A 19,236-nucleotide genomic window follows, 5' to 3' on the forward strand; every position below is an offset into this window, starting at 1 on the left:
ATTTTTAAAAATTGTGCTTTTGTTGGCCTAAAGCCGTCATAAAAGAGGTCTTGTCTAGAAAAAAATCTGAGATTTTCAATGTTTATTTTAATGTGAAATAAATATTTTAAAGTGACTGTCCACTATCAAACTGTCTCCATAAAGTGAATTATTTTTAGGATCAAAGTCTTAGGGAGGTTGGACCAGTAGGAGAATGATATAGAAAACTGTATTTTATAAAGTAAGAAACGAACGAATGACCTGAGGACACCTGAGTCAGGACAGAGCAGCAGGATCTGAGCATTACCATGAAGGAACCACAGGGGACTGTTCAGCAGGTGCCTCCTGCCCCTAGGGCTCACCTTATCCCTCAGCGTAACCCCACCCTGGGGACCCCTTGTCACCAGCAACAGCTCCAGGGACAGTGACCCTGTGTAGAGCCAACCTGATTTCCCCTCCTAATCTCTCCTCAAAGGACTCCAGGCCCCAGCATCCAGCCCCCCATAAACACACACACCCCTCTCACAGAATCTCCCAGGACAATTGGGGGATTCTTAGGGACTTCATCCTGGACTGTTGGTGGCCCATGGACTCACGCTGTGAGGTGCAGGTGGGAAACTCCTCAGGCCTTGTCACCTCCAGGCCTGTGGTGGGGGAGCCTGGCGCCCTCAGGCCTGAAGAGCAAGCCAGCAGCCCCAGGTGCCTCTGATTTCTTCCATCCCAAACACACCCTTGAACAGAAACACTAAACTCTGAGGTAGGAAGGCAAGAGGGACCACAGAGCCTTCGCCAGCCTTCTCCTAGTCTTTTCCCTCAAACACTGCGCAGGCTCTTAGACGCCCGCGGGCAGCCTGCGCAGGCGCAGTAAAGCCGGAGCCTGTGTGGCGCAGGCGCAGTACCACCAGGAGCGCATCGCGGCTGGGCACCTTCTCGCGGTTCCCTCAGAGTGGACTGACACGTGTGGCAGCCGAGCTGTGGGCCTGTTAAAGGTGGCTAGGTAGACACTGACTGCCTGTGCGTCCAAGACTGGCAACAGAAAAGCGGAAGAAATGAATTTTCATGCAGTGAGGTGAGGAAACAGCCCCCGAAGCACAGCGGAAGTCATGGCCCCTGTTCTGGATGCCTGTGAGGTGGGTTTGGCTCTGTTCCTGGGGGCAGCTCAAGGCCACACAGGACCTGCCTTGTACCAAGGTGCCATTCGGTCCTGGGAGGATTTGAGGGAACTTTTACATCCGGAAAACTCCCACACACAACTTCCCAGGAGAGGGAGGAAAAGTGGGGGATATGTTCTCAGGCCTTTACTGAGCTGTCAGCCAGGTCCCCAGGGTGTGCTTCCCGGCCTTGATCTCGGCTAGTATGCTTTTTTTTTTTTTTTAAAGATTTATGTCTCCCCTGCAGGTGCAGGGTCCCAAAGCTTTGGGCCGTCCTCGACTGCTTTCCCAGGCCACAAACAGGGAGCAGGATGGGAAGTGGAGCTGCCAGGATTAGAACCAGCGACCATATGGGATCCCGGTGGCGTTCAAGGCGAGGACTGTAGCCACTAGGCCACACCACCGTGCCCTTGGCTAGTATGCTTACCCTGTGCTCCTCACGTCTGAATTCCTTCTGGTGCAAACAGGAGAACATCCCTGAGAACGGACTCATGGTTGGAGACTTGCGTGGCTGCGAGCTAGACCGGTATGGGGAGTGGTGGAGACAGCTGTCCACCTGCGACTTGCCGACTGGCCCTGCCTCTGTGGAGAGGTCAATTGCGAGGGTCCGTGGCTGTGGCCTTGCCCCTGCAGAGACCCGGGGAGGCTCCTCTCCACAGCTCAGCGGGTGGTGTGTTCTAGGGCTGTGAGGAGAATGCTTGCTCCTGAAATGAGAAGGCTTTTAGTGGCACCTGGGTGGAGAAGGGCTGGGGGACAGGAGGGAAGGTATGTTTCCTACTGAGGCTTATTTGGCCGTGGGGTTGTCCACAGCGCTCTCTTTTTGTAACATTCTCCTGCTTCCGCCTTCTAAATTCAGACTGGATCTTGCTCAGCACCACCATGGCTGATCCTGTCTTCTGTGCCATCATCAAATTTATTCCCCAAAGGACGCCTGTGGAGGGCACGAGGCTCTCGGGAAGGTGGGTCCCAACAGGGGTTCCTAGCTCCATGGGATCATGTTCTGGTGGATCAGTGATGCTCCAGTGCTTGTCTGGCCTCTGGCGTGCAGGAGGCTTTAGGATGCATTGTTGCGCTGAGCCTCCTGTTTTGTCAGGTGAACAAATTTAAATTCAGGGTGATGAGGTGACCTGCTTAAGGTTCATGACAATAACTGTGGGAGCTAGAGGTCAAGCCCAAGCTTATAGATGCGAAATAAAGCCCAGGTCACCTTATCTGATGCTTTCAGACATCTTCATCAGAAAAGTTCTACTTGTGTATTTCAACTGTGTGAGCTTGGCAAGCTAATTTGTACCCATTTTCTATTGCCACTGACACATTACAGATGGTACTAGAAGCAGTCCAGAATAGTTGGCATCAGTTTGTGGGTCATGAGTATCAGTGTTCCCTGGACACTGCAAGCATTTCCATCGCTTTTGGCTTTGAGATTTTCTCAGTATAAGGCCTCTCCCTGATAGGGTGATGAGGGAGATGCTCAAACAGTGACTCTGTCCTTGAGAGGAGGGGACATTCATAGTAGATTTATTTGTTTACTTGACAAACTTCCGTTGGTGATTATCCTTCTCCCCTTCCCCCACACTGTTATATGGTTTAATTGCACATGTTGCTTTGTATTTGGCAAAAACATGTGTTCCTCCTCTCTGTGTGTCCTTTATAAACACAGAAAAGAGAATGTGTTAAAACCATGAAGAGGCTTAAAGCACCTAGAATATCTTTTTGGTTTTTTTTTTCAGTGTCATAACGAAAACGGTAGCTGAAAGAACTGGCCAAGTTATCCAAGGTAAGAGCATCTATATATCCTGGGTGTCCAGTAATGTTTCCCCTGACTTACAATCAACCTTTAACAACTAGGTTAACATTCGTTTCTCCTTCCCAACAGGCAACTTCATTTGGGAAAGGAATTTGACATTTTTTTTTGTTTGTTTCTTCATTCCTTCATTCATTCACTCAATCAACAGACCATCAGTGCTCTGTACATGCCACTTGATATCCTGAATTCTAAGAGTGAGCAAAGAGTAAGGTGTGGTTCCCTTATGTACTTCAACACTAGTGCTGGCGAATAAATCGCTACGGAATTCTGAATGTCTGATCTATTTGTACTGTTTGAATTTGATCTTCTGGAGAGTTTCTGGCTTGTCAGGCATTTATTACCTTGACTAAAATACCTGAACGGAGCTTGCTGGAAGCGAAGTGGTGAATTTCTGGCTATAGTTTGGAGGTTCACTAGTGGCCTCATTAGTCTGGTGTCTGAGGGAGACTGGCAGTTTCTAATAGGATGCCTAGGGGTTGATCACATGATGAGCTAGGAAGCAGAGAGAGAACTTGGGTAGAACTCAGCTTAAATAACCAACCTCTTTCAAGAGTTAACTTCTGAGGGTCAGCCTCCAAGGACCTAGAGACCTCTCACAAGAACCACCTCTCAGATGCCATAATTAGATCAAGTCTCCACCACTAACCCCTCAACCTTTAGATGCCAAAGGTTTAAGGCTTTTTTTTTTTTTTAAATGTATTTTATTTGTATTTGAAAGGCAGAGTTACAGATAGAGGGAGCAACAAAGAGAAAGGTCTTCCATTACTGATTCACTCCCCAAATGGCCACAACAGCAGGAGCTAAGGTGATCTGAAGTCAGGAACAGAGTTTTCTCCAGGTTTCCCACTTGGGCTGGGCCATCCTCTGCTGCCTTCCCAGGCCATGAGCAGAGAGTTGGATGGGAAATGGAGTAGCTGTGTTAAGAACTGGAGCCCGGGCCTGGCGCGGTGGCGCAAGTGGTTAAAGGTCCTTGCTTTGCATGCCCGGGATCCCATATGGGCGCCGGTTCTAATCCCGGCAGCCCCGCTTCCCTTCCAGCTCCCTGCCTGTGGCCTGGGAAAGCAGTCAAGCACGGCCCAAAGCTTTGGGAACCTGCACCCGCGTGGGAGACCCGGAAGAGGCTCCTGGCTTCGGATCGGCATAGTATCGGCCCGTTGTGCTCACTTGGGGAGTGAATCATCGGACGGAAGATCTTCCTCTCTGTCTCTCCTCTCTGTATATCCGCCTTTCCAATGAAAAAAATAATAAAAATAAATCTTTAAAAAAAAAATAAAAAAAAAAAGAACTGGAGCCCAATTGTAATGCTGGCACTATAGTTGGAAGCTTAGACTACCAAGCCAGAGTGCCAGCCATTCAGACTTTTCTTTTTAAAAATAGTTTTTTTTTTATTTGAAAGGCTGTTAGAGTGAGAAAGAGAATATTTTTCATCCACTGGTTTCCTCTCTAGTTGGCCACAATGGGCAGACTTGCCTGGTCTAAAGCCGGGGATTGTTGGCAACGCCCGCGTCGCCACGTACCCCGAGCCCAGTGGAGGGACTAGGGTTATGAGACAGACAAGACAGACAACAACACACAGTGGCTCATTCTTGTGAAGTGAAGGTGCTTTAATCAAAGGCGAACTGCTTTTATATAGTCTGCTTGGCTCCTCCCAGCACTTTCCCAATGCTTAAGGAACACCTAAGCTCCCCTGAGGGCATGCTAAAAGGGGAAGCAGGAAGGAGAGAAATTGCAGTCAAGCCAGGGGCTAAATGTATCAGGCCAAGATTGCCCTTCCTGTTGTTATACCTTGAAAAGCTGAGCTGTGGAGTTAACCCTTGGGGGGGGGGGTGGCATACTGGGGATCAGGAGCTTATTCCAATCACCCCCATGAGTACAGAGGCCCAAGCATTTGGCCATGCTCTCTGCTTTCTTATGGCATTGGCAGGGAGATGGATCAAAAGTGGAACAGCCAGGACTTGAACAACTACCCATAGGAGTTGATGCTGCCACACAGGCTTAGCTGGCTCTGCCATGGTGCCAGCCCCAAGGCTTCGGAGTTTAAACATCTGTATGATGGGACCAGTGCCATGGCATATCAGATTAAGCCTCCAACTTTGGAACTGGCACCCCCAAATGGGATCAAGTTCAAGTCTTGGCTGCTACCTGTGATCCAACTCTCTGCTAATGTTCCTGGGAAAGCAGTGAATGAGAGCCCAAGTGCTTGGTCCTCTAAACCCATGTGGGAGACCTAGAAGGTGGTCCCAGCTTGTGGCTTCGGACTGCCCAGTTCTGGATATTGTGGCAATTTCGGTCATGAAACAGCAAGTCTTTCTCTTTCTTTCACTCTCTCTCTGTGTCTTTCAAATAAAAATACACGAATCTTAAAAAACAAGCCCAATATCTGCATAAGTTTGATTTCCTGTTTCCAGTTCTCTAACAAAAATGTATCTTCTGGTTTAATTTGCAATAAGACCATATTTTTGGAGGGAGTAAGCAGTGTATGGGCACTGTATTCTTGGGCAAGCCTTTTGTACTAATTCCACATTAAGGATATTGGGTAAAGTGTGATTATCAAATGGGTAGAGACTAAGAAATGTTTTCCATATATCATCTCAAAGGATCTTAGTTCAAGAGGTTCTATTGGAAAAGGTCTGTTCTGGAAAGAGGAATTTGGCCAAGAATTTTGAGAATTTTGCATTAGTTTGATCACACACACACACACACACACACACACACATTGAACTTTTTTGACCCTTTGAAGATCAAGGTTTAGGAAACAGGAAATTTATATTGTCATAACTAGGCCTGAGAGCATTATTTTGCCTAACATGGAGAAAACTATTACTCTGAAATGCCCCAGGCAACTCAAATCTTGAGACTGTTTTGTTGAGGAGGACCCTGCAGGCTTTTATAGCCTTTTCTCTCTGGGTTAGAAACTCATTCCATGAAGCTATATGCAGAAACCTGGAGGTGTTGAAGGCTGTTCCATTCTGGTAAAGTCTGCCAGTTTTCTAGATAAGTCCCTCCAGGTTGGATATGCTTTAATAAGAGTGAGGTTATTGGATGGGACTGGGGATTATTAGAAGTACAATGTTGCTGCTTGGATAGTCTTAATCCTTTTCCTGTGAAGCCTAGATACCAGATCTTCTAGGGAATCTCAACCAAAATGAGTAATACTGTGTAGGCATTTAATATCTTTCCATTGTGCAACCTCTAGGAGAAAGAGTGCATTCCTTTTGGCACTACCTAGTGTGTGATTTTTATAGAATCCTGATGTGAAGCTGTCTGCATCTTTGAGGGCACATATTGAGGAGAAGAGAGGTGGAAGACCCGTAAATCTATGGGAGTGAGAGATCATTACAAAAGCAATCCAAGAAGAAAGGGACAAAAAATACAGAGAGGATCTGAATCCTCAGTGCTGCTGTTCAAGGGGACGAGGTGTCAAAGCAATGGCGCTGGGAGCAGCCCAGAGGTAAAATAATATACACATGAAGGGTTTCCATTTGGACTCAAACCCTCTTCCCTCATTCAGTTACTGACCCAATCCAAACCCCTCCTTTTGGACTCTTGGAGTCACCACTTATCCTGTGGTATCCTCTACCTAATTGAGTGAATTAATTAGCAGACATGGAACAACAACTATTGAGGGCATGGAGGAAATGGCCACATTTTGAAACAAATACCTACCAAGTGTGTTCTCTAGCTGGCCCTGTGAGGGTAGGTATTTCGAATTTTAGATCAACAGCACTGTGGATACCCACAGAGGCCAAGCCCACTTACTTCCTTGGGAAGCTTTGCTTCCCACAACCCTAAACAGCTGTTGGAATCCAAGGACCACCAAGGTCTGTGGCCTGAATCCCATCATGTGATTGGGTATGGAATGTGCAGTTTTGGGGAACTGGGACAATAGATTCCTCTGTTGAGGCTGGGGCCCACAGTAACTGTGGGAAAAGGATTACCCAGACACAGAGGTAAGAGGGTCTCTCAGCCTATTAAAGAATGTCACAAATAAAGGGCGGAGTAGGGCGGGGCATGCCGTTGCTAAGGTGCGCTTGGCAAGGGGCTTCCATAACACTTTGGCTCCTGCTCAGGGTATGCCAGTGGTGCCCCTGCAGCCCAAGTCATAGTGTCCGGTAATCCCGATATACCATGACCCAGCTGTGCCTGTGGGTCCCATGGCTCCTCTTTGTGTGGCAACCTTTGTGGTCCACACAAACCTTTTTTTGCCAAGGTTTGGTCCAGGCCACCAAACCTTGGCAAACGACCCAGGACCCAGTCCAGCTGACTTTTGACTCCTCAGGGCTCTCAGAGTCCTCGGTTTCACACTTCTCTGATCACCCTCCTAGATCACCCGATGGCCTCACAGGGCCAGCAGATCCTGGGGCCTTTGATTACCTGGCCTCTTCTACTGCCTCACCAGCTTTGATCCTGCCTAAAGAGTTGACTGAGGGTTTGGTTCCATTCTTGGACTCGAATTCTGCTCAAGAGCTGCCCCCACAACCAGATCACCTTGAAGTTATGTATCAGGATCTGAATGACAAGCAACATTGGCAACAAAGGCTCCCTAATGTAGTTCACATGCCAGATGGAGATATGCCTCCTCGACTCAGGCATAAGATGGAAACTGCAGGTCTAGATCAGGCTGTGGATCAGTCATTTGAAACATTTGTTCCAACTCTAGATAGTCTGAGCTCAAAGGCAACCAAGTTGATTGTTTCACCTCTGAAGTTGAAGAAGGATCTAGCTCAGCATCAGCAACTTGCTGAGCTTGCTGGGATGCCAGGCCAATCTGCAAAGCCTCAGCGTCCAGAGCCAATTCTGCAGGATGATTATGAACATCCTAGCGTGGATACAGTTTATCCTGGCATTAAACCTCTGGAATTCCAGGTGAACCCACGTGAGCTGCGGGAGTCCTCTGAGCAAATGGAACCATCTCAATTTCAGCTAGAGGGCCACTCCTTTTCACTCCAACAAGAAGCCCCAGCTCAACATCTACAGCACCTTGAAAAGGAATACTATCCCTCAACTCAGGAGGAGGCCCCACCTCAAAAACAACAGGCCCCTGAGGAGGCAAAACTTTCTTTAACTCAACGGATGGCTTCAGCTCAGAATCAAGTTGTTCCTCAAGTTGGAGGTCAGTCATCAGTGCACCATGAAGTGAACGCTCCATCTCAAGGTCCAAAGGAAGATCTCCACTCAGATTTGCCCAGTGTCACAGCTAAACCAGCAGACACGGAGCTTACAGTAACACCAAAGGGACGTAAGGATGCTCATCCTATTCTAAACCAGCATCAGACCACAGCATATACTGAAGGGCACCATGAGGAGATGAAATCTTCCTCAAGTCAATCAAGAGCCCTGCATGCGACCCCACAGGTCCCTGAGTTGGTGAGATCTTCAACCCAGTCAGCGGGCCAAGTTGAAGTACTAAAGTCCCTGTTGGAGAAAATAGCTCCGACCCCACTGGGTTTTGAGGCACAAGTTCAGCCTCAAAGTCAGGATCAAACTCATTATCATGTTCCCAATGTGACATTTAAGCCTACAGATATGGGGGTTCCCATAACTTCAGAGACTACCAAAAAAGTTGAATCTTCTTCAACCAAGAAAGTGATCTTAGCTCAGATTCTGCAAGTTACTATGGAGGGAAAACCTTCTCCCAGTAAAGGGAAGGTACTAGAGCATTATGCTGAGTCTCCTAAACAGGCTAACCTTTTAGATAAGCAAGAGGCCATAGCTCAGTCTCCAGGTCCTCCTGTGGACCCTAATTTTTTATTCAATGAGTACAAGCCACACATTCAGCATTCTGATTTATCTGGGAGGGTTGAACCTTTTGGAAAATACTTGGAAACCCCCACACAATCTGAAAAAAACCCTGAGAAAATCAAACTTCCAGACCAGCAGAAAATCTCAGAGGCAATACCAGAGTTTGGCATCCAGAGTAAAGCTCAGAGTCTGCCAGGACATGGGGTGATGGTTCATTCCGCAGTACAACATCAGACTCATGATTATGACAGTCCCAGTGTTGCAGGTAAGCCTGCAGAAGTGGAAGTTCTCATAACTACAAAACCTACCAGTAAGTTCAAATCTTCTCTAAACCAGCATGCAGTCCCTGTTCAGATTCTGGGAGCCCCAGTGCAAACAGGGCCTTCTGCCAGTGAACAGGAGAAGCCAGCCGGGCATGCCACGCCTCCTGTGGAGAGTGATCGTTCTTTAGCTCAACAGAGATACCCAACTCAGCCTCAAACTTCACCCGTGTACACCAAACTTTCTCCCAAAGAGCAGGAGGAGCTAGTTAAACCTACAGAGTTTCCTGAGCAGACTGAATCTTCTGCCAGCCAGATGGAAGCTCCAGCAAGGCCTTCAGAGCTCCCTGAGGAAGTCAAACTTCCAGCCCAAGAAGAGTCTCCAGCTCAAGCTTCAGAATCTCCTATCCAGAATATAGTTCAAGCTCCATTGAGTCAGGAGGAGACAGATGAACCTGCAAGTCAGGATCAAAATTATCATGATAACATCCCCAGTGTTACACTTAAACCTGTATTTATGCAAATTACCATAGCTTCAGAGCTGACTGAAAAGGGTGAAACTTCTCCAACCCATCAGGAACTGCCAGACCAGATTCTGGGAGCTCCTGTGGAAATGCAGGCTTCAGCCAAGGAGAATCCAATTGACTATGAGGAGTATCCTATGGAGACTGGCCGTTCTTTAGCTCAGCAGAGATACCCAACTCAGCCTCCTGGTCCTCCAGTGGGCACAGAAAGCTTACCCGATGAGTCAGAGCAGCCAGCCCCAACTTCTGTGTCTCCTGAAGCAATTGAACTTCCTGCTAGCCAGATGGAAGCTCCAGCAAGGCCTTCAGAGCTCCCTGAGGAAGTCAAACTTCCAGCCCAAGAGGAGTCTCCAGCTCAAGCTTCAGAATCTCCTATCCAGAATATAGTTCAAGCTCCATTGAGTCAGGAGGAGACAGATGAACCTGCAAGTCAGGATCAAAATCATCATGATAATCTTCCCAGTGTTACACTTAAACCTGTATTTATGCAAATTACCATAGCTTCAGAGCTGACTGAAAAGGGTGAAACTTCTCCAACCCATCAGGAACTGCCAGACCAGATTCTGGGAGCTCCTGTGGAAATGCAGGCTTCAGCCAAGGAGAATCCAATTGACTATGAGGAGTATCCTATGGAGACTGACCATTCTTTAGCTCAGCAGAGATACCCAACTCAGCCTCCTGGTCCTCCAGTGGGCACAGAAAGCTTACCTGATGAGTCAGAGCAGCCAGCCCCAAATTCTGTGTCTCCTGAAGCAATTGAACTTCCTGCTAGCCAGATGGAAGCTCCAGCAAGGCCTTCAGAGCTCCCTGAGGAAGTCAAACTTCCAGCCCAAGAAGAGTTTCCAGCTCAAGCTTCAGAATCTCCTATCCAGAATATAGTTCAAGCTCCATTGAGTCAGGAGGAGACAGATGAACCTGCAAGTCAGGATCAAAATCATCAAGATAATCTTCCCAGTGTTACAATTAAACGTGTAGTTTGGCATATTACCATAGCTGCAGGGCCAACCCAAAAGGTTGAAACTTCTCCAACCCATCAGGACCTGCCAGACCAGATTCTGGGAGCTCCTTCAGAGACGGAGCCTTCTATCAATGAACAGGAGAAACCAGCTGAGTATGCAGAGTCTCCTGTGGATACTGAACCTTTTTCAGACCTCCCTGAGGCTTCAGCACAGCCTCCTGGCCCTTCGATGGACACTGGACCTTATCCAAGTGAGCAGGAACAGCCAGTGACACCTTCTGGGTTTTCTGAGGAAGTGGGACCTCCTGGAAGCCCGATAGAAACCCTAGCCCAGCCTTGGAAGCCCCTTGAGGAAACCGAACCTCCAGGCCCGCAAGAGGTCCTAGGCCAAGCTCCTCAGACTCTACCAGGTCATGAGGTAGCAAATGAAGATGCAAATCAAACTCATGGCAACCTACCCAGTGTTACAGTCGGAATTTCCTCATCCGCAGATGTGGAAATTATGATAGCTTCAGAGCCTACCCAAAAGGTTGAATCTTCTCCAACACAGCATGAGGTACCAGCTCAGAATCTGGGAGTGCCTGTGGAGACAAAACCTTCTGCCGATGAACAAGAGAAGCCAGGTGAGTATGCAGAGTCTTCTGTACAGGATAAACCTTTCCTGGACCAGCAGGAGGCCCCAACAGAGCCTCCTGCATCTTCTGTGGACACTGAACCCTATCTAAGTGACCAGAAGCTACCAATGAAGCCTCCTGCATCTTCTGAGGGGGCTGATGCATCTGGAAGCCAGCCGGGGACTGAACCCCAACCTTCTGAACCTGCTGATAAAATGGAACCTTCACCACCACCACCAAAGCAGGAACAACCTCAGTCTCCAGAGCATCAGAATGTGACCTCTTCACTCCCAGATTACTATGATGATTATGATTCAGTTTTGTCCAGTTTTGCTATTAATCCTGTATATATGCACCTTTCCAAAACATCGGCACCTACAACAGAAGTGGTGACTTCTCCAGTCAGAAATGAGACTATAGATGAGTTCTCAGTCCCATCGAATGAAGCAAATCCCGTAACCCGTCTGGAGGTGCCGACTCTTCCCATAGAACATTCTAAAGCACTGAAAGTCTTGCCAATTCAGCAGGAGGCTGCAGCTCAACATCCAAAAGGTTTTCAGATTGAGAAATTGCTTTCATTCAAGCAGAAGGTCACAGCTGAGAATTTACCAACCCCCAAGAAGGTTGAAGATTCCCTGATGCAACCATCAGGGATCTTTAAAGAAGTTGCAGCTCAACCTCCAGAGAATCCCAACGAAATGGCTTCTCCTCTAGTTCATAATCAATTTCAGCATCCAACATTGCACAGTATCCCCTTTGAACTTTCTAAGTTTGCAAATCAGTTTGAAATCTCAACCCGAAAAGATGCCCCAGCTCTGTTCACAAGGTCCCCTGTGCAGCCTGAGCCTTTGAAAGACCAGCTGCCAGATACAGCTCAGCAATCACCGGTTGATGCAGGGATTCCAACGCAGCCCAAAGAAATCATTGAGGATCCTTTTACAAGCAAACAGGAGAGTTCAGCTCTGCCTCAAAAGCCCCCTGTGGCTGTTCAACAGTTAGCACACCAACAGGAACTTCCAATTCAGCCCTCCACATCCTCTGAGACTAGTGATATTTTTCCTTCACAGGATATGACATTTTCACCATTTGATCCAGAAATAACATTTAAAGGTCAGTATTTAAAGTCTTCTAAAACTACAGTGAAACATGTGGATTTTGAGCTTAACATAACTCCAGAGCCCACTTCAGCAGCTCCAACTCTTTCAGCTCACCAGGCGAATCTTGCTCAACCTTCAGTTCCTACTGAGGAAGCTGAATTTTCTCCAACCAAGCTTGACCTTCTTTCCCAACCTTCAGAACTACCCCCAAAGGGAGAATCTTATCCATTGCAACAGGAGACTCTAGCTCAACCACCAAAGCCTTTTAAGCAGATTGAAGCATCTTCAGGATACCCTTCATGGCCTCTTGAGGCTAAGCCTTCTCCAACCCAGCCAGAGGGCTCATCTCAGCCTCTAGAATCACATAAAGAGACAGAACCAACTGTAGACCCCCGGGAGGCTGCAGTAACACTTTCAGAGGCTCGGAGGGAGGTGGAATCTTCTCTTCCTCAGCAAATGATCCCATATCATCCTGCAAAATTCCCATATCCAGTGCAGCAGGCAGCCCTAACTCAGCATCCTGAGGTCTCTCTTATGGTGCAACCCTCTCCAGACCAACAGGTGGCTCCAGCTCCACCTCCAGAGCTCCCTGGAATGGAACTAGCTCCCATCCAGCAAGAGGCCACCGTTCAGCCTATACAGCCACCCAATAAGATGGCATCTTTTCCAGTCCCACAAGAGGCTCTATCTCAGATCCTAGAGCTTCTTGAGCAAGTGAAGTCATATCCAGCCCAGGAAAAACCCTCAGCTCAACTCCATGTTCCCATGAGAGTGGTTGAACATTCCCCAACACAACTGGTGGACCAAGCCCAGATTTTAGAGCCACCTAAAAAAGTTGTAGCTCAAGGCTCAGAATATCAGATGGCGATAGTTCCAACACAAGCTCAGGATCAAGCTCAGGATCTGAAACCACCCAGCATCACATTTCAACCTCTGCACGTGGAACTTACCATAGCTCCACAACCCATTATAGGTGGTGAACTTTCTCCAACTATGAAAGAAAAATCAACTTACTCTCCAGTACCACCAAAGGGAGTTGTATCTCAGGCTCCAGTATATCAGGAGCAGACAATTCAAACAGCCAGTCAAAATCAAGCTCAGAATCTCATGTTGTCTAGCACTATGTATGAACCTTTGGAACTGAAGCTTACTGTTGCTTCAGAACCCCCTGAATATTTGACAGTTCCAGGGACAACCACATCTCCAAAACTCCCTGAGGTGACAGGGAACCCAGAACAGGTTCAGACTCAACGCCCAAACCAGACTGAAGTCACAGTTGAACAATTTGACCTTGAACTTATCTATACTCCAAAACTCAGTACAGAGAATGAACCTTTGCCAACCAGGCAGGAGACACAAATTCAGCCTACAAAGACTACACAGATTGTGCCTCAACTTCCAGCATATTATGAGATGACAGTTCCAACACAAGGACAGAACCAGGTTCAAATTCCAGTATCACCCAATATCACAGATCAGTTTTTAGACCTAACACCTTCTATTATTCCAGAACGCACCTCAGAGTCTGAACATGCTAGAGCTCAGGAGCCAGACAAGATTCAGACTCAGAGTTCAAATCAGACAACCAATGTCAGAGTTAAACCTTTGGACCTGGAAGTTACGATAACTCCTGAACACAGTACCATGGTTGAACCCTCTCCAACCACTCAGGAGACACCAAAGCAGCCTCCTATGGAAGTTGTAACCCAAGCTCCCATAAATCAGGAGGGACCATTTCCAACCCCAAGTCAGGATCAGCCTCAACAACTAGCATCAACCAATGTCACAGTTAAACCTTTGGACATAGACCTGGAACTTACAACTCCTGAACCAAATACGGTTGTTGGATCCTCTACAACCACTAAGGAGCCTCCAAAGAAGCCTCCTACAGAAGTTGTAGCCCAAGCTCCCATAAATCAGGAGGTACAATTTCCAACCCCAACCCAGGATCAGCCTCAACAACTAGCATCAACCAATGTCACAGTTAAACCTTTGGAGGTAGACCTGGAACTTACCATAACTCCAGAACCCGGTAGTGTGGTGTATGAACCCTCTCCAACCACTCAAGAGACTCCAGCTCAGCCTCCTAGTGAAGTAGTAACACAAGCTCCCATAAATCAGGAGCGACCTTTTCCAAACCCAAGTCAGGATCAGCCTCAACAGCTAGCATCAACCAATGTCACAGTTAAACCATTGGACATAGACCTTGAAGTTACCATAAATCCAGAACCCAGTATAGTGTTTGAACCCTCTCCAACCACACAGGGAACTGCAACTAAGCCTCCTAGTGAAAATGTAACCCAACCACCCACAAATCAGGAGGGACCATTTCCAACCCCAAGTCAGGATCAGCCTCAACGGCTAGCATCAACCAATGTCACAGTTAAACCTTTTGACATAAATCTGGAACTTACCACAACACAGGAACCAAAAACGGTAGTTGGACCATCTCAAACCAATCAGGAGACACCAAAGCAGCCTCCTACAGAAGGTGTAACCCAAGCTCCCATAAATCAGGAGGGAACATTTCCAACCCCAACTCAGGATCAGCCTCAACAGCTAGCATCAACCAATGTCACAGTTAAACCTTTGGAGGTAGACCTGGAAGTTTCCATAACTCCAGAACCCAGCATGGTGTTTGAACCCTCTGCAACAAATCAGGAGACTCCAGCTCAGCCTCCTAGTGAAGTAGTAACACAAGCTCCCATAAATCAGGAGGGAACATTTCCAACCCCAACTCAGGATCAATCTCAACAGCTAGCATCAACAAATGTCACAATTAAACCCTTGGACATAGACTTGGAAGTTACCATAACTACTGAACCAAATACGGTTGTTGCATCCTCCCAAACCACTAAGGAGCCTCTAAAACAACCTCCTACAGAAGTTGTAGCCCAAGCTCCCATAAATCAGGAGGGAACATTTCCAACCCCAAGTCAGGATCAGCCTCAACAACTAGCATCAACCAATGTCACAGTTAAACCCTTGGACATAGACCTGGAAGTTTCCATAACTCCAGAACCCAGTATCGTGTTTGAACCCTCTCTAACCACTCAGGAGACTCCAGCTCAGCCTCCTAGGGAAATAGTAACCCAAGCTCCCATAAATCAGAAAGGACCATTTCCAACCCCAACTCAGTATCAGCCTCAACAGCTAGCATCAACCAATGTCACAGTTAAACCTTTGGACATAGACCTGGAACTTACCACAACTCCTGAACCAAATACGGTTGTTGGATCCTCTACAACCACTAAGGAGCCTCCAAAACAACCTCCTACAGAAGTTGTAGGCCAAGCTCCCATAAATCAGGAGGGACCATTTCAAACCCCAACCCAGGATCAGCCTCAACAGCTAGCATCAACCAATGTCACAGTTAAACATTTGGAGGTAGACCTGGAACTTACCATAACTCCAGAACCCAGCATGGTGATTAAAACCTCTCCAACCACTCAGGAGACTCCAACTGAGCGTCCTACAGAAGTAATAACCCAAGCTCCCATAAATCAGGAGGGACCATTTCCAACCCCAACTCAGGATCAGCCTCAACAGCTAGCATCAACCAATGTCACAGTTAAACCTTTGGAGGTAGACTTGGAAGTTTCCATAACTCCAGAACCCAGTATCGTGTTTGAACCCTCTCGAACATATCAGGAGACTCCAGCTCAGCCTCCTAGTGAAGTAGTAACACAAGCTCCCATAAATCAGGAGCGACCTTTTCCAAACCCAAGTCAGGATCAGCCTCAACAGCTAGCATCAACCAATGTCACAGTTAAACCATTGGACATAGACCTTGAAGTTACCATAAATCCAGAACCCAGTATAGTGTTTGAACCCTCTCCAACCACACAGGGAACTGCAACTAAGCCTCCTAGTGAAAATGTAACCCAACCACCCACAAATCAGGAGGGACGGTTTCCAACCCCAAGTCAGGATCAGCCTCAACGGCTAGCACCAACCAATGTCACAGTTAAACCTTTTGACATAAATCTGGAACTTACCACAACACAGGAACCAAAAACGGTAGTTGGACCATCTCAAACCAATCAGGAGACACCAAAGCAGCCTCCTACAGAAGGTATAACCCAAGCTCCCATAAATCAGGAGGGAACATTTCCAACGCCAACTCAGGAACAATCTCAACAACTAGCATCAACCAATGTCACAGTTAAACCTTTGGAGGTAGACTTGGAAGTTTCCATAACTCCAGAACCCAGTATCGTGTTTGAACCCTCTCTAACCACTCAGGAGACTCCTAAGCAGCCTCCTAGGGAAATAGTAACCCAAGCTCCCATAAATCAGGAGCGACCTTTTCCAAACCCAAGTCAGGATCAGCCTCAACGGCTAGCATCAACCAATGTCACAGTTAAACCTTTTGACATAAATCTGGAACTTACCACAACACAGGAACCAAAAACGGTAGTTGGACCATCTCAAACCAATCAGGAGACACCAAAGCAGCCTCCTACAGAAGGTGTAACCCAAGCTCCCATAAATCAGGAGGGAACATTTCCAACCCCAACTCAGGATCAATCTCAACAACTAGCATCAACGAATGTCACAGTTAAACCTTTGGAGGTAGACCTGGAAGTTTCCATAACTCCAGAACCCAGCATGGTGTTTGAACCCTCTGCAACGAATCAGGAGACTCCAGCTCAGCCTCCTAGTGAAGTAGTAACACAAGCTCCCATAAATCAGGAGGGAACATTTCCAACCCCAACTCAGGATCAATCTCAACAGCTAGCATCAACCAATGTCACAGTTAAACCACTCGACATAGACCTGGGACTTACCACAATTCAGAAACCAAATACCGTGCTTCAACTCTCTCCAACCACTAAGGAGCCTACTAAGAAGCCTCCTAGTGAAGTAGTAACCCAAGCTCCCATAAATCAGGAGGGACCATTTCCAACCCCAACTCAAGATCAGCCTCAACAGCTAGCATCAACCAATGTCACAGTTAAACCTTTGGAGGTAGACCTGAAACGTTCTACAACTGGTGAACCCAGTAGTGTGGTTGAACCATCTCCAATCACTCTGGAGACACCAATTCAGCCTTCTACGGAAGTTGTAACTCAAGCTCCCATAAGTCAGGAGGGAACATTTCCAACCCCAACTCAGGATCAGCCTCAACGGCTAGCATCAACCAATATGACAGTTAAACCCTTGGACATAGACCTGGAAGTTACCATAAATCCAGAACCCAGTATAGTGTTTGAACCCTCTCTAACCACTCAGGAGACTCCAGCTCAGCCTCCTAGGGAAATAGTAACTCAAGCTCCTATAAATCAGGAGGGACCATTTCCAACCCCAACTCAGGATCAGCCTCAACAGCTAGCATCAACCAATGTCACAGTTAAACTATTGGACATAGACCTGGAACTTACCACAACTCCTGAACCAAATACGGTTGTTGGATCCTCTCCAACCACTAAGGAGCCTCCAAAGAAGCCTCCTACAGAAGTTGTAGCCCAAGTTCCCATAAATCAGGAGGTACAATTTCCAACCCCAAGTCAGGATCAGCCTCAACAACTAGCATCAACCAATGTCACAGTTAAACCTTTGGACATAGATCTGGACGTTACCATAACTCCAGAACCCAGTAGTGTGGTTGGAACGTCTCCTTCCATTCAGGAGATTCCAACTCAGCCTCCTACGGAAGTTGTTACCCAAGCTCCCATAAATCAGGAGGGACCATTTCCAACCCCAACTCAGGATCAGCCTCAACAGCTAGCATCAACCAATGTCACAGTTAAAACTTTGAACATAGACTTGGAAGTTACCATAACTCCTGAACCCAGTAGAATAGTCAGATCCTCTCCAACCACTAAGGAGCCTCCTAAGCAGCCTCCTACGGATGTTGTAACCCAAGCTCTCACAAATCAGGAGCGACCTTTTCCAAACCCAACTCAGGATCAGCCTCAACAACTAGCATCAACCAATGTCACAGTTAAACCTTTGGACATAGATCTGGACGTTACCATAATTCCAGAACCCAGTAGTGTCGTTGGAACCTCTCCTTCCATTCAGGAGATTCCACCTCAGCCTCCTTCGGAAGTTGTTACCCAAGCTCCCATAAATCAGGAGGGACCATTTCCAACCCCAACTCAGGATCAGCCTCAACATCTAGCCTCACTCAAGGTCACAGTTAAACCTTTGAATCTAGGGGAAACTATGACTCCCAAACCCAGTATGGATGCTGAATATTTTACAGCCACGAAGAGCGCTGTAACATCAGTGCCAATTCACTCTGAGGTGATAACTGCATATCCAGAACAATTTAAGACTCAGTATCCAAACAAGACTGGAGTCACAGTTAAGCCTCTGGACTTGGAAATTCCACCACCTACTACAGACTTTAACCCTTCTGTGACTATGCAGGAGACTCCAGCTCAGCCAACAGAGGCACCTAAACAGGCTGGATCCCAATCCCCAGTGTATTATGGGATAACAGTTTCAACAGCAGGTCAGAATCAAGCTCAGCATCCAGTGCTGCCCAGCAGCACAGTTCAGCCTTCAAATCTGGAGCCCAACAAAATGCCAGTGCCTACTGCAGAGGCTGAACATTCCACATCCCTGAAGAAGATTACAGCTGCACGCGCAGACCAGGTTCAGACTCAGCACTCAAACTTTACTTCAGTCACAGGTCAACCTTCAAATCTGGAACTTAAAACTCAACCTTCTGTAAATTACATCCCAGTAAATACCTTGACTGTGCAAAAGGAAAAGACCACCTCGTGGAATATCAACATTTGCAAGCTGTGTACCTGCAGAAATGAGACATTGTTATGTACTGGGCTCAGCCCAAGTCAGAAGCTCCACCAAGTGCCTGTGCCAGCTCCCAACACCTACAATGGCACCTTCACCATCTTGTAAGACCTGCCCTTCCTCTTAGTTCCTTACATGCTTCCTGTCAGCCTTTTCTTCAGGATTTTCCCGTGCCTTCCTTGTGTCCACAATCTACATTGCCTTTCTATTTTGATCCTTTGCTTCTCAACTCTCCCTATCCTCTTTCTCCTCCTTATTCTTGTGCTCCTTCTCCAGTCTCACTGTGATTGGCCTTGCTCCTTTCCTGATCCATTTTTTAAAAGATTTATTTATTTTTAT

General features: G+C 47.2%; 2 protein-coding genes and 2 long non-coding RNA genes across 5 annotated transcripts in view; 3 read left to right on the forward strand and 1 right to left on the reverse strand.

Moving 5' to 3' along the window:
- The first annotated feature begins 963 nt into the window (after nt 1-963).
- LOC121162407 lies at nt 964-2,173 on the forward strand. The gene is made up of 3 exons (XR_005884788.1): nt 964-1,048; nt 1,598-1,722; nt 1,987-2,173. It is a non-coding gene; the product is annotated as an uncharacterized LOC121162407 (long non-coding RNA).
- Nucleotides 2,174-7,065: 4,892 nt separating this feature from the next.
- Nucleotides 7,066-8,948, forward strand: LOC121162363 (leucine-rich repeat-containing protein 37B-like). The gene is made up of 2 exons (XM_040989347.1): nt 7,066-8,636; nt 8,945-8,948. The coding sequence occupies exons 1-2, from the start codon at nt 7,066-7,068 to the stop codon at nt 8,946-8,948; spliced, it is 1,575 nt and encodes a 524-aa protein (XP_040845281.1).
- Nucleotides 8,949-8,963: 15 nt separating this feature from the next.
- Nucleotides 8,964-10,295, reverse strand: LOC121162482. 2 transcript variants are annotated; one of them, XR_005884798.1, is made up of 4 exons: nt 10,172-10,295; nt 9,680-9,886; nt 9,219-9,394; nt 8,964-9,106 (listed from the first exon to the last, which is right to left on the reverse strand). It is a non-coding gene; the product is annotated as an uncharacterized LOC121162482 (long non-coding RNA). The 2 variants fall into 2 exon arrangements; XR_005884797.1 differs by having other exon boundaries at nt 9,082-9,394.
- A 1,544-nt stretch (nt 10,296-11,839) lies between these two features.
- Nucleotides 11,840-19,236, forward strand: part of LOC121162364 (leucine-rich repeat-containing protein 37A2-like) — a 33,065-nt gene continuing 25,668 nt past the window's right edge. Inside the window, exons 1-4 of the mRNA XM_040989348.1 lie at nt 11,840-11,861; nt 16,694-16,795; nt 17,504-17,541; nt 18,688-19,001. Of these exons, the coding sequence (XP_040845282.1) occupies nt 11,840-11,861; nt 16,694-16,795; nt 17,504-17,541; nt 18,688-19,001 (476 nt within the window). The remainder of the gene's footprint in view (nt 11,862-16,693; nt 16,796-17,503; nt 17,542-18,687; nt 19,002-19,236) is intronic.

Source organism: Ochotona curzoniae, unplaced genomic scaffold (genome assembly GCF_017591425.1).
Source record: "Ochotona curzoniae isolate NIBS_2020 unplaced genomic scaffold, NIBS_Ocur_1.0 contig_523, whole genome shotgun sequence".
Classification (NCBI taxonomy): Eukaryota; Metazoa; Chordata; class Mammalia; order Lagomorpha; family Ochotonidae; genus Ochotona; species Ochotona curzoniae.